Source organism: Echeneis naucrates, chromosome 8, assembly GCF_900963305.1.
Source record: "Echeneis naucrates chromosome 8, fEcheNa1.1, whole genome shotgun sequence".
Taxonomy (NCBI): domain Eukaryota; kingdom Metazoa; phylum Chordata; class Actinopteri; order Carangiformes; family Echeneidae; genus Echeneis; species Echeneis naucrates.
In genome coordinates this window covers 19046911-19061745 of record NC_042518.1, presented here as the reverse complement: position 1 = coordinate 19061745, position 14835 = coordinate 19046911, and the positions used below count along the sequence as shown (strand labels likewise).

General features: G+C 40.4%; 1 protein-coding gene across 1 annotated transcript; it reads right to left on the bottom strand.

Annotated features, from left to right (window-relative positions):
- Positions 1-3467: 3467 nt before the first annotated feature.
- hao1 (hydroxyacid oxidase (glycolate oxidase) 1) lies at positions 3468-14540 on the bottom strand. The gene is made up of 8 exons (XM_029508962.1): positions 14387-14540; positions 5671-5822; positions 4840-5110; positions 4542-4714; positions 4353-4444; positions 3946-4104; positions 3682-3751; positions 3468-3593 (listed from the first exon to the last, which is right to left on the bottom strand). The coding sequence occupies exons 1-8, from the start codon at positions 14527-14529 to the stop codon at positions 3526-3528; spliced, it is 1128 nt and encodes a 375-aa protein (XP_029364822.1). The 5' UTR covers positions 14530-14540; the 3' UTR covers positions 3468-3525.
- Between the last annotated feature and the right edge of the window lie 295 nt (positions 14541-14835).

Genomic DNA, 14835 nt, shown 5'->3' with positions numbered 1-14835 from the left:
TTGTGTATGGCATTCTTTCTTCTAGTCATCACCTGTCAAAGCCACAGCCAGCACCGTGTGTGTGTGTGTGTGTGTTTGTGCGTACCAGGAATGCATATTCAACATGTCTTTAATAGTGTGTGCATGGGTTTATTTGTGAGTGTGTTTAAGATTGTATAATTTTATAAAGACTTTGGTCTAGACCTGCTCCATATGTAAAGGGATTTGATGTAACTTTGTTATGATTTGGCACTATGCAAATAAATCTGATTTGATTTGATTTACACAGCGAGGAGCATGCACATTTCTGACAGCGTGAGGAAAATGGAGAAATTGCCAAAAGAAAGAAAAGCTGATTTTATTTTTTTTAGAAATGTTCTTTCTGTACAAAAGTTTACACTTACATTTTTGTCAGGACCAAAGGTGGTTAGTTTAGTTTGACAAAGTCCAAAAGGTGCACTTTTTTTAAACAATTATTTCATCCATATTTGTGTTCTTTATTGTGTTGCATTGATGGTAAATGTATTGTTTTACATTTCTGTCAGGATCATTTCATTGTTTTGAAAAATAATGCTACTCAGCAAAGTTCAAAGAAAGCTCAAATGTTTTTTGTTTTATTAAAATTATACTTATGTGATTTATTTGTTTAACTTTTATATATTTGGAACTGTGCACATTAAAGTTGTTACATGGCCAGTATTTAATGTGATTTGTTTTTAAGGGCACCAATATTGTGATAGAGAAAACAAAGAAAGTACCAGAGCCAATAGGAGCCCTTGTCCTTCAGGAGTTTTTTTTTTTTCCTGTTTTTTCACAGTTTAAAAAAATAAAATAAAATCTTTGTCACTTTAAGCTGCCCTCCCTTTTCCTGGTTAAACAATCCTTTAATGAGAATGGGTCCCTGCAAAATGCCGTTCTTACATATTCTTTCTTTTTTCTCTTTTTCCTAAGATGTTGGACCCTTCTGAGTACAGCTAGCCTACTTCTCAACCCCTCTTGCAACACATTAATTCCCTCTCTCTCTTCCTCTGTAGCTCTTTTCCACTGCTTTCTTAATTGCCTTCTTTCTTTAACCAATTTCTCCTTACCGTCTAGACTTAGCTACCTGTACTCTTTCAAACATCTTTCTATCTTGCACCCCAAACATAGGAGTAAATTGTCTCCCATTTTCTCTAATCTATCACTTGCATCTCCTCCTAGTCTACTCAGAATTATTGACAAGTTCCTGTTGACAGTCTCCCATTCCTTGCTACCATTTGCCCTAGGCCATTTAACTCTAGCTTTCTGCTCCATATTTCTCTCTCTGACTGGCCTGTTCACCTCAATATCAGCTGCATCCCTTCTTATAACCACCTCCTCCACCTGTGGTCCAACTGTGGTTTTCTACCCGTCGCTGGATTTCATCCAACTTACTCAATTGACTTCTTAAAACGTTATGATCGACGCGGCCACACTGCCCTTCCTTTCCTACACATCTCATTCTTCCCTGATGCACTCTAAGGCCTCTAACTGATGTTACTTTCTGCCAACCACAAGGACAAACCTGGAGCATCTTTCCCTCTAATCTACCATTCTTATTCTCTCCAGCCACACTCACTATGCCCTTCAAACTATTCTGCCCACCTCTAGTCCTAGAGAATAGGTCCGTGCCCCTATCCTTCACTGAGTCAAATATCCAACTCGTAGTCTTATCCCTTCCAGTGTGTTACCATGTAGTCTACCTGTGAGTCATCTTCCACCCCTGCCCCCAGCTACTATTACTTCTTCTAACCCAAATCCACTGACTAGATCTTACTGCCTCATCTGACATTTCCTTCACTGTTTTCCTCACCCTCTGTCCCCATCCTCATAACTCCTTCAACAAAGCAACAGCAGATCTTGCTACAAACCCTCTACATCCTACTTCCACTGGACAAATTCTAACCTTCCATCCTCGCTGCTCAGCATCCTTACCTAGATCTGAATAGCTTTTTCCTTTCATATGCTTCTGAATCCTGAATCCTCCCACGGCACAGTCAGCTCTATGAAATATACTTTCTTTCTACTCCTAGACCACAAAATTATATCAGGCCTTAGCTTTGTGCAGGCTATTTCTTGGGGAACAACAAGCTTTTCTTCTAAATCTACCTGCATCTCCTAGTCACTTGCATCCTCTAAGCTGCCTTGCTTCCTTATTATCTTATTAACTTTCCGTCCTTCCTGAACAAACTATTGCAGCTCTCTTTGTCTTGGACCCTCCTAAAATTGCCTGCCTCCGTATATCTTCAATGCCTGCAGCTAAGCTTTTTAAAACCTGGTTATGTCGCCACGTATATCGGCCTTGTGAGAGACTAACCTTACAACTGGACAAGATGTGCTTTAGAGTTGCAGCACCTGAACACAATGAACATAATGGGTCTCCATATCCAAATAGGTAACCTAAAAAACTTGATACAAAAAAAAAAAAAACAATAGAAATAAGTAAATTAAAGGTCATTGGGTCACCAAAACCAAGAGGGCTAATCCTTTTGCAGTCATTAATGTGGTCAGTAAATTTAAAAAGATTTTTGATGAAGGGATGCATCCATTCTAATTCAAATGTTTGGCCTGATAGTAGCGCTAGAGTAAATTTGCTAAAAGGTTTCATTATCAAGGGTTTATTTATGTATTCAATGAATAAACAATGTGCCTGATACAAAAACTTTCTCAACAATTAATTTTCTTTAGGTAGATATTTCCGGTGGCAGATTGACCCCAGAGTCAAATGTGAAGATGACAGCAGTGTCCTCTGAACTGGAGAGGACAAACCACCTTGTTCCGGATCTCCCAAAGAATACAGATGTCAAATGTCTTCTCCAAGTCCACAAAACATGTGGTCTGGTTGGGCCAACTCCCTCAGGAACCCTGTAGAAAGTTTGGAGCTGGTCCAGTGTTCGAGGCTCAGGATAAAACTTTAAGTGTTGTTATTTGGAAATACTGCTATTTACTGGTGTGTTTATATTTTTATTTGTCTTGGTGGTGGAATTAAGTTTTAGGTACTTTTACATATTTAATGAAGGCATGTGATAAACCTGACACAAAAGTTACATAAAAAGTATCTCTTATTTTTCATGCATGAGTAACCAACTGATCATAGACCAAAGCTGTCATCAACACCTTCTGATGTCCATGCAGTCAGACTGCAACCTGATGAGCAAATGGGTTCAGACCTACAGCTTGTGAGCCAGGTTTCCAATTCACTCAAGTGACAGGCTAAGGCAACAATCCTTTACAGCACAGGTTTTAATTAAGGTCCAAGAGGACAAGTTAGGAAGGAGGTGACTAAAAGTAATGTAGAAGTCATGTTGTAAAACGTCAGTATTTATCAAGGGGAATACAGACATCTTTTTTGATACTCAACAATGCAACTCATGACCAAGTTTTTGGTGACACACAAGGACATAAACAGCTGTCAGCACATTCTGAGTAGAAACTAAAAGGAAAAAATAGCCAACACACTATTGGATGAATTCAGCTCGTGATCAATCAGGAATCTATGATGATCAATTTCTGTATCAGATTCTTCTGTCACATCCTGGAGGTAAAGTCCACTCTTCTGACGAGAGACCTGTTCACCTCAGAGACGGAGCGACAACCTGCGCACACACACACATACGCATACACACTTATAAACACAAGAGAATGGGTCTGAGGGAATTAACAGATGAACATTTAAATGTGTACCTGACAGTGCCATAGCCAGGCATAGCTCCTCTTTGAGAAGTTCAAGGAGTTCAACAACTCCTTGTTCCCCCTGAAAACACACAGTGTGTTTAATTGCATATGACAAAGGTTTTTCTAATTGAAAGTGCAGCTCTCAGTGTTTGGCATCAGGGTTAATACTCACAAACCCCTGTGTTGCCTGAACCTGTATTATTCATTTCACTACCATTGTGATCATTTGCATGTGACAAATAAATATCTTGAATGTTGAGTGAGGTTCTTCACCTGACATGCGAGGCCCCACAGCACAGGTCGACCAATGAAGACAGCCTTGGCTCCCAGAGCTAACGCCTTCAGGATGTCTGTCCCTCGTCTCACTCCTCCATCCAGATAGATGTCACAGCAACCCTGCACTGCCATCACCACTTCCTCTAACACATCCAGCTATGAAGACATGCATACTTATATTACCATACCATATTTTAATACAAAGAACATTTGCTGGTATTCTACATTTTTCTTAGTGTCAGCAGCTTCAGCAGTTGGTTTACTGTATCTAGACTCCCTGTTTTGTTTCTCATCAAAACATCCTGATGTGCTATGGCCATTTTGCTCAGTAGTAATTCATTCCTAAATATGTATATATAAATAAGTATATATACATTATAGATACAGCGTTAAAAGACACACACTGTAGCAGGAACCCCATCCAGTTGCCGAGCTCCATGATTGGACACCAGGATGCCATTGACACCATAGTTCACAGCCTGGAGAGCATCCTCACCTGATGACACACACCCACACAGTTACAGATAGAAGACTACATGTTTCAAGTAATAAATTACAAGTCAAGATCCATTTTGGTTTCTTTTTGTGTGTACCATTTAGAACTCCCTTCACAATCAAGGGTAGACATGTGTGTTGCTTTAGCCAGCTGATGTCGTCCCAGCAGAGAGTGGGGTCAATGGCTTTGGCAACATAAACTGCCAAACCACTGTCATTTCCATAGTTATGCTCAGAGAAAGCCAGAGATGCTGTAGAGAAATTAGACATACTGAGGACCCACACACCCACACCCACCCACACACACACACACACACACACACACAATGAAGAGCTGTTGTAGCCTCTGTGGTGATGTGTTGGTCGATGTTGCTGCTGGTGTTGTTGATTCTTTACCTAAGATGTGGGGGCAGTTTGAAGTGGTTACGCATGTCGTCTCTTCTCCTCCCCAGATACGGTGTATCCACAGTAACAAAGATAGCCTTATAACCTGCCTCCTCAGCACGGCGCACCAATGACAGTGTGAGCTCCCGGTCTTTATATATGTACAGCTGCAGCCACAGCACGCCGCTCCCCTCAGGTGAAGCAGTCATTGCTGACATCACTTGCTCTATAGTGGAGGTAGCCCAGGAACTCAGCATCATCCCTGTTCCCATAGCTTGGCATGCTGGGTAAACACATTGTGTTCCTGGTGTTTCAGAGTTAATCCCACACATGAAATGACCAATGCAACAAAAGACTAAATTCAAATCTGGATTTACTCTAGGACCACTGATGTAACATTAAATAAATGTGGTAAATTTATTACATTCATTTAAACAACAGCTATATGTGTTAGTCAGTGTGCTACTTCATATCACACCCTGTCTCCGCTCCACCAGGGACAGGAGCTGGTTACAGCCTGATACATCCTGATGATCTCCTGCAGATACTAGGACTTCTGACCACAGACTGTCCTCTTCAGCACTAATATTTGATTTTCATACTTGACTGGAGACCAAGCCTCAGTGATGCTGCATTACAACAGTTTTACAGTGTGGATGGATGTTCACGTTTTATGTAGTTTGGTAATGTCCATAGACATTTAGGTCCTGAACAGTTGTTAACAGCCCTAGGAAACCAAACTGAATGGGGATGGTTCCAGACCCATTCAATTGTACAATTTACGGTAATACAGAGAAATGTAGACTCATGAGTAGTCTGTCTATATTGTGTATGTGTGTGTACCTCTTGCTGTGGCTGTTTCCCCCTCAGGATGAGCCATCCTCTGCATCGCAGTGGCTGCAACACACAGAGGCATACTGAGCCTCTCACCCAACACTGTAACAGACAGATCCACTGAGGACACGTTCCTCAACACCCGGGGGACAAGATACCACCTGAAAACACATGCACACACATGAACAAAGTGCAAAATAAGTTTATAAAGTGTGAAACACTTCTTCAAAGCCTCAAAAAATGTAATTTAAGATAACATTTTCACATTTTTAAAACAAAATTATATAAGATAAAGATGTTTACCAAGGACAAATTGAGCATTTCAGCCCTGAAATAAATGTACAGAATATAAATGGAAAGGGAAAGTACTAAAAACCGGAAGTGAGTGAGTGAGTGCTCAGTTAGTATGTGATAGTTGTGGCAGAAAGACGACAAGACTAAATCATATTTTGAGGCAAATATTCTGCATCTTTGTGTGCATTATTTTAACTGGGTCCATTTCACAAAATAATGAACGGGATCAGAAACACGCTCAGGTGTTTGGGCCCTTCTTCCAAATAAGGGTCATGTTTATAAAGAGTTTGGTCTAGACCTGCTCTATATGTAAAGTGCCTTGATGTAACTTTGTTATGATTTGGCGCTATACAAATAAATCTGATTTGATTTGAATAAATCTGATTTGATTTTTTGATTTTAGACGCTAACTCAAGCACTATATCAGTAACAGTTTCCACACAAAAAAGTAAAACTGCCAAGTGTCTCAGCTCTCGTAAGTGAAAGTAATGTTAGTTACCTCAGCTGCCATTATGTCTTCAATCGCAATCACTTCTCTATATTTCCTGTCACTGGTGGTTGTGCTCTGTTGCCTCGTGTGCTGTCTCTGCTATTCTTTTGCTATTCACCTGATTAATCAACAGTAAACCGTTATCAAAGTTATACCAGCCAAGAACTCCATCTCTTCCCCCTTCGTAAGCTTTACAGACTATTCTGTAGTGCCGCTAACTTTGTTACGATTTGGCGCTATACAAATTAATCTGATTTGAAGTTAGGCATGTACAGTGCTGTGAAAAAGTATTTGCCCCCTTCCTGATTTCTTACTTTTTTGCATGGGTGTCACACTCAACTGTTTCAGATCAAACAAATTTAAATATTAAACAAAGACAGCCCAAGTAAACATAAAATGCAGTTTTTCTGTGATGATTTTATTTGTTAAGAGGAAAATACTATCCAAACCTACATGATCCTGTGTGAAAAAGTAATTGCCCCCCTTGTTAAATGATGAGGTAACTGATTGATCATATTATTGTGGAAAGCTGAGTTCAATTATTTCATTGCCACATCCAGGCCTGATTGCTGCCAGACCTTTCAAATCAAGAGATCACTTAAATAAACCTGTCTGACAAGGTGAAGTTGGCCACATTGAACGCAATACATCATGCAACGATCTAAAGAAATTCAAGAGCAGATAAGAGAAAAGTAATTGACATGTCTCAGTCTGGAAAAAGGTTACAAAGCCATTTCTAAGTTTTTGGGACTACAATGAACCACGGTGAGAGCCATTATCTACAAATGGAGAAAGCATGGTGCAGTGGTGAACCTTCCCAGGAGTGGCCAGCTAACAAAAATTACCAAGAGCACAGCAACGACTGATGCAAGAGGTCACAAAGGAACCCAGAACAACATCTAAACAACTGCAGGCCTCACTTGCCTCAGTAAAGGACAGTGTTCATGACTCAACCATAAGAAAGACTAGGCAAAAATGGCATGCATGGCAGAGATCCAAGGCAAAAGCCACTGCACTTGGGTTCTGCAGCAAGACAATGATCCAAAGCACACCAGCAAGTCAACTTCTGAATGGCTTTAAAAAAAAAAAAAAAAAAAAAAAGGTTTTGGAGTGGCCTAGTCAAAGTCCAGACCTGAACCAAGTTGAGATGCTGTGGCATGACCTTAAAAAGGTGATTCATGCTCTGAAACCCTCCAATGTGGATGATTTACAACAATTCTGCAAAGAAGAGTTGGACAAAATTCCTCCACAGTGATGTGAAAGACTCATTGCCAGCTTTCACAAACGCTTGACTGCAGTTGTTGCTGCTAAGGGTGGTTCAACTAGTTATTAGGTTTAGCAGGCAATTACTTTTTCACATGGGCCATGTAGGTTCAGATGGTTTTTTTTCCTTAATTAATAAAATCAGTGTCAGGCCAGGAAACGCGGTGCGAGTGCGTTGCAGGGAGGACCCAAATTCAGGAGCCGTAAAAACCAGGTAGGTGACAAAAAAAAAAAAATTAATCTTAACTATAGCTACAACATAAACTGAACAAGAGAACAAGGACAAAACGGCAGGGCATGGACAAGCAACGACAAGGCAGGATCAAAACGACAATGATCCAACAAGGACTAGACCGAAAACAGGACTTAAATACACCGTGCTAGACAAGACACAGGTGATCCACATTAGGGCAGGGAAGGCAATCAACATGGGACACAACCAGGAAGTAAAATAACGGGGAACGCGAAGGAACTAGGACGACAAAATAAAACAGGAAGTTACATGGACAGAACACTAAACACCAGAATTAACTTAACTTTGTTTTAACTTGTGAGTTATCTTATAAACTTTTAAAACAAGCAAACATTTACGTTTGCTTGATCTAAAATGGCTAAGAGTGACAAAGGTGCAAGTAGGTGCAGTAAGAAATTGGTAAGGGGGCAAATACTTTTTCACAGCACTGTAAACATGCACATCTTTTGATGGTAGGAGGAAACCCAAGCAAGCACAGGGAGAACATGCAAATTCTGCACAGAAAGGACTGGGAACCAAGTCCACGACCTTCTTGTTGTGGGGCAAGAGCGCTAGACACTATGTATATGTAACAAGAGAGAAGCAGAGGCAGTTAGAAAGAGTGAGGACAAGAATGAAGGAGAGGAGGGAGGACTTAGAAAACATACAGAAAACATATAGTAATTCATAGTTCTAAATGAGCACTAGTAAATATTAGTGGTAGGCGAGAAGAAGAGGTTACAATGATAACTAATGGTAACTCTTGCAGCAGAAGGTACTGAGGGTGAACATGGAACAGATGATGATTTAGCACCTGTCGGACAGAGACAGGAAGAGAGGGGACAGGACAAAACACATACTCCCGGTTACTCTCTTCAAGTTAGAGACATGCAATGCTGTAATGTAAAGTACTCTGTCTCTGTACATGTACTAAAGAGAGACACAGAGGGAGGTAGGGAGAGAAAGAGGGGTAAACTTGGACTTTCTGATGACCAACTTGATTCTGCTATGTAAATATTTAATTCACAGATACTAACATCTAAAGATCGAAATCCACTTCAACAGTTGAAGAATGACCTTCAGCTAACTCTCTACAGCAGGGGTCCCAGACCTTTTTCGGGTGGCAGCCCACTTGCATGCCAGAGAAATTGTCCACGGACGGGTTGGTGGCAGGCATGGAGTGTGTGAATCACCTGTTTTCTTTTAAATGCAGTTTTCTTTTTTTATTCTTTCTTTGTGGCACAGTACCGGTCCACAGCCCAGGAGTTGGGGACCCCTGCTTTACAGTACATAACAAATAAAAATGCCCTCAAGTTACTGTCCTCATTAGACTCATGTGTTAGTTGAAGTGGGCAGCACAGCATTGGTTAATAGTTTGGTCTGTTGCCTCACAGCAAGAAAGTTATGGGTTTGATTCCCAGGCCTGGGGCCTTTCTGTTTGGAGTTTGCGTGTTCACCCCATGTTTGCATGGGTTTCCCCCGGGTATTCTGGTTTCCTCCCACAGTAGGGTTGAGCCTGATACTCAGCTGAAATGAGTATCTGGTACGGATATAGCAATTTTGACAAGTACAAGTACCAATGCGAGTAATACAAGTCAATATCCGTGCTCGGGCTGAAGGAAAATCCTCCTCAGTGCAGGGTTAGGGTTTAGAGACAGGGTTAGAGACAGGGTTAGGGTTAGGGTTAGAGACAGAGCGCAACGCGCCATACTCCGAAAGCCATGCCCACCAGAGGGAAAAACAATCGGCGGCACAATCTAAAAAAAAATGCCCAGTAGTTTACTTTGAAACATTATTTCAACATGTCAAGTATGAGTATTTTAACACGCTAGCTGGACTGGAGAAGAAAACGGTACAATTAACTTTATCTGTGGGTCTTTCTCATTGTCCCGTCTGCTTTCCTTAATTTTTATGGAGAAATGATCCCACTGAATGGCTGGAGGTGATACATTGATATTTACAACTACCTCATTGAGTCCCCCCAACTACCTGATTGAGATAATCATTTAACCTAATAGTGATAAAAACCAAATAATGCATAAATTAGGCTACGTCCACACTACTACATCATCATTTTGAAATAGCTTTTGAAAACCCAAACATTTCAAATCTGCCCCACTTTATGCGGTTATGGGGTAAAAACTTGATTTTTTACAGAGGTGGTGTTTGTGTGACAGACAGACTGTTTCTTGACAGGGTCAGGTTTTTTCCCGGTTGGCTTGCTCTTCTTACCTTGGTGTAATAAAAATGAAGATTTAATACAAATATATTGAAGCTTACAACAAATATAGCAACTTCTGATCAACCCATTTTAATTTCATGCTTGAAAATACAACTTTTGTATAAGCCACGCCTACTTCTGATTTAAGTCCCGCCCCTTTCCGAGTACAAATACAGATAATGTAGCTGGTTGAACATATACAGATACAGTTATGAATAGTGGTGTACTCACTCATCCCTAATGTTTAGGTTCATTGGTGACAAGTGTGAGTGGTTGTTCATATCTGTCTGTCTATGTGTTGGCCCTGTGATGGACTGGCTTCCTGTCCCGGGTGTGCCCACCCTTGCCCGGAGCATTTGGTGGGGTTGGCTCCAGCCCCCCACCTCTGATACGAGGTAGAAGATAAGTGAGTGATGCTAGTTGAATAGAGATTGAAGACAGATTGGGGTGTCCATAGTGATGTGGCCACTGTCCCTTTGCATTGTAAAGGTTTACCTAGTGTGCTGCCTTTCAGGCATAGTGTTAGATATTTATTGAAGAGAAGTTTGTTCAGAGTCCCTACCACAAATGCTAATTAATTGTGCACACCATAGAGGCAATGTCGTACATAAAAAATATCCGGCCAACAATTGAATCGAATGCAACTGAATTTAGGATTTAGGCTTGTCAAAGACATTTCACCTCTTACTAGACGTCACTAGTCTGACAAACAGCGAAGTTGGATCCAGGTATTTAACCTCTGTGGGAGTGTTCACAAAGCGCCTTGTGACAATAGCCTGTTAGTGGAGTTTCAGAGACCATTGTTAGTCGTGAGGCCTCCAGTGAACAGCCGTCGTTCGGAGTCGTGAACCCACTGGTGAACGACTGTCGTTATGGTCAGTGCCCTAGAGAGAGAAGAGTGTCGACACTCTCTGAGTGGCCACGTGGTTCATGTAAGCCCATATAGTTCCAAACACACACTGTGCTGTCATGTTCTTCTATGGGACAGACAGCGGCGATTATGACATTGCATGGTAAATATAAATAAAATCACATACCCAAGTACTTGTTTGACTGTTATTGCATCGTACCATATTTATAAATGTCAGTTTTACATTTGGAATGGTAGGGTGACAACTGAAAGCTCTGTATAAGTAATATACAGATACATTTTGTAAGTTTTGGAGGGAAATCATGACATTCATGATAGCATGGGAAATATTTCATTTTAAAATGCAAAATGATTCAAATGCTCTTTTTTTGCATAGCTGGATTATTGGATTTCCTTGATTTTGCTTGTAATTCCTATTGACTTAACTGTGGTCTGATTGAGAAAGCAGAGTAGCAGTATTCCACTTCTTCTGATGAGGCAGGAGTTGACCTCACAACCATTATAATTTTAAGACAACCCATAGAGAAAATATAAATCAAATTTATTACAGAACAACAACTAATTACACTTGGATGAATTAAATAGTATTTTTTATTGAACAATGAGTGAAAACATCAAGAACAAGTGTGCATGTGGAGACATCCTCTTCCTCTGTGTCCTCGACACTAAAAAGCAGATGAAGCGAAATAGGTGAGAACAGATTATGTTCAACTGTTATGGTTCATTGGTTACAACTAACATTTTATAAATCAGTGGTCATACCATGGTTGGCTGTGCAGCATTTGGATGCTCCAATTGGTCCAAGAAGGGTTACCGCATGTATGGCTTTCCCAAGGACCAGGAGTGCAGGAAAAGGTGAATGGCAATGGTCAGAAGTCAAAACCTGCAAATGACAGGGGCCAGCAACAACAAATAACTATGTCATCTAAGTAATGTTCACTGGGGACATCACTTGCTAGCATTTCAAAGGGAAGAGAATTATGACATGGAAACTGATCTTACAAACGTACCAACAGGTACACTTTGAAGATGACCAATTCACTGCCACAAAAACAGGAGAAAAGTTGAAGCTGAAGCCATATGCTATACCAACAGTATTCATTTATTGGCCTAAGCTGAAGAGGAGGAAATCCTCTTCTTCAAGGGTGCCTCCAGCAATCCTAAGCGGAATGGACCACACCTACTACGCCAAATGAAACTTTGGAATGATACATGCAGCTAACAATATTTCCCATTTCAAGTAATTCAAGGATAGACTACACTCCTAATGAGTTTACATTATTTATATAGTAGATCCAACTTCAAAACAGGGTCAGGACTGGCATGCAAAATTTAGATAATCTACAATTTTCTATCCAAATACAAATACAAATAAAGATAAGCATATCCATCATAAAGGGCATCTGATATAATATAGAGTTGACAATTAAAAAGAGGTAATGATTTAATCAATTTACCTCTGGAGATACCTTCACTGCTAGCAAAGTAAACATGCAAATAAAGATAAGCATATGCATCATAAAGAACCTCTGTTACATACATACAGGTGACAATTCAAAAGAGGTAGCTATTTAATCAACTTACCTCAGAAGTTACTTGATGGTCAACAACATAAATGAATGATGTCCAACGCCGTTGAGGTGATGTTTGGAACGACACAAGGCCACAAGAGCAGCACGAGAAACTAAACTACAAAAAGAACAAGCCGACATTGAAGCGGAAAATCGGCTTGAAAGTGCACGGAAGATGCTAAGTTGGAAGAATTAGCTAACTGTAAAGAAGCAGCAGCTGCTGAAGGTTAAGTAGTTGTGTAGGAATGAGAAGAGACAAAAGAAAATTGGATTGTATTGGCCAAAGAGGCCCATCAGAGGGGTAGAAAATGGAAAGGACAATTGAGTATGTCTAGTTGATAAGAGTCATGTAGCTGGTGCAACATTGCTACATGACAGTAATGAGCAGTAAATAAAGTTGAACCTTCATCATATCAGCTTACTGCAAATTACTTTTTTCCAACAATCCCCCTCAAAAAAAGTCTCTTTTCACTAGACCGTAACAACAATTGAACTCATCTGAACAGCTCAGCGCCATTTTTTTTTTGGTTATTTATTTATTTTTTTTGTATGCATTTGTCCTGGTAGCTTAACACCACAGGGTGTGCCAACTTTTTCAGAATCAGAAAATACTTTATTGATCCCCAAGGGGAAATTGCTTTTGTCTCAGATGCTCCCATTCCAGTCTTAAGAAGTAGGAAAGTATAAAATATAGCAATATATAGCAGCAAGTTTGAGCAGAAGTACTGATATGAAATAAAATATATCTAACACTAAAATATAAATATATGTTTACATTTATTCGCGTATCTACAGAGATAAATAAGGGAGCAGCATAATAACATTTGGAGTGGGTGGGACACATTGTCCAAGATGACATGCAGCTTGGACAGCATCCTCCTCTCAGACACCTCCGTCAGAGGGTCCAGCTTTACTCCCACGTCACTGGCTTTACGGGTCTGTTCAGAATGGCCTCATGCCCCCTCCCCTCACATTCTTTTGTAGTGTGCTGCTTTCTCTTTTTCCACCCTAAAATTAATTGCATAAAATACAGTAAAAGAGTGTTTCATGTTTAACTTTGTGCCTTTTGGAAATAATTTCATCTTCTACTTAAACTGCTCACATTAACATATTTTGCAGGGGTGCCCAAACTTTTGCATGCCACTGTGCATGTGTCAGAGGTCTCTCATATTTACCATTACACCTGATGGATGGACTGCTTCCATGAGGCAAGAATTTGTTTTAGGTTATGTCGTTTCGAATAGCATAAGTTCATTTTTCTTTTCTTTGTTTACATGTTATTTTCTTATTGTGTGAACAAACTTGTTGGCTCATATTTTTATTTTTCAGGACATTTATAACAAATAATACTATCTAAAAGTATGAAATACATGTTCCCACACCCGCCCAACTTTTGTCTCCAGGTGGACAGGACATCTCAGCCTGAAAGTTGCTTCCAACACACACACACACACAGACAGACAGACAGACAGACAGAGAGAGAGAGAGAGAGAGACACAACTCTGAATGGCCCAACAACACAAAACCCAGAGATGGCGCACAATGATCATGTGATAAGAAGAGCTGATCATTAACCCGATGGAACCTTCATCAGCTTCTTCTCAATCCTTGCTAGGGGGTTTCTAATGTGTTTAATTTACTGAAGATGAACTCATGAAAGAACAAACCCAAAAGGTTAGGGTTAGACCTGATCCTGGATCGATCACAGACAAGTCACAGCTCTGCAGGTTCCTCGTGTTCATCTGGTGTATGAGGTTTCATGCTGAATCATTGTGTGCTGTACCTGTTGAAGGCAGCGACATTGTCAGCCAGTGTCTTCTGCTCATCAGCTCCAGAGCGATAGTAGTCATACACAGCTTTAGGAAGAATTTTCCTGGCTTCTTCCTCAAAGTCTGACACACACACTCGGTGCCCCGACATGGCCATCCAACACTAGACTGAAACTCTCTGACTCTCACACACAGCTATATAATCATCAACCAGATTTTTTTTTTTTTTTTTTTTTTTTTTAAATCACTGCCTCTAAGGGAGGCTCTGCTCAGTTTACACAAGATAACCATGTGAGAGCAGAACACAGAGGACTTTGGAAGACAAAGTGCTGACAGCATGGCAACATTAACATGAGTGGTCAAAGTTAAACACTTAGAGAAAAGAGCTGAACAGTAATGTTAACAACCCTATACACTGTGTCAACCATCATGGTATGCGACTGTATACACATTCCGTATTATG

Coding starts and splice junctions, on each gene's coding strand:
- hao1 (XM_029508962.1), bottom strand. CDS start 14,529: ATGGCCATGTCGGGGCACCGAGTGTGTGTGTCAGACTTTGAGGAAGAA. Junction 5,823..14,386: donor AATGTCGCTGCCTTCAACAG/GTACAGCACACA, acceptor ATGTGTTTTCAG/GTGGTATCTTGTCCCCCGGG. Junction 5,111..5,670: donor GGAAACAGCCACAGCAAGAG/GTACACACACAT, acceptor GTGTTTACCCAG/CATGCCAAGCTATGGGAACA.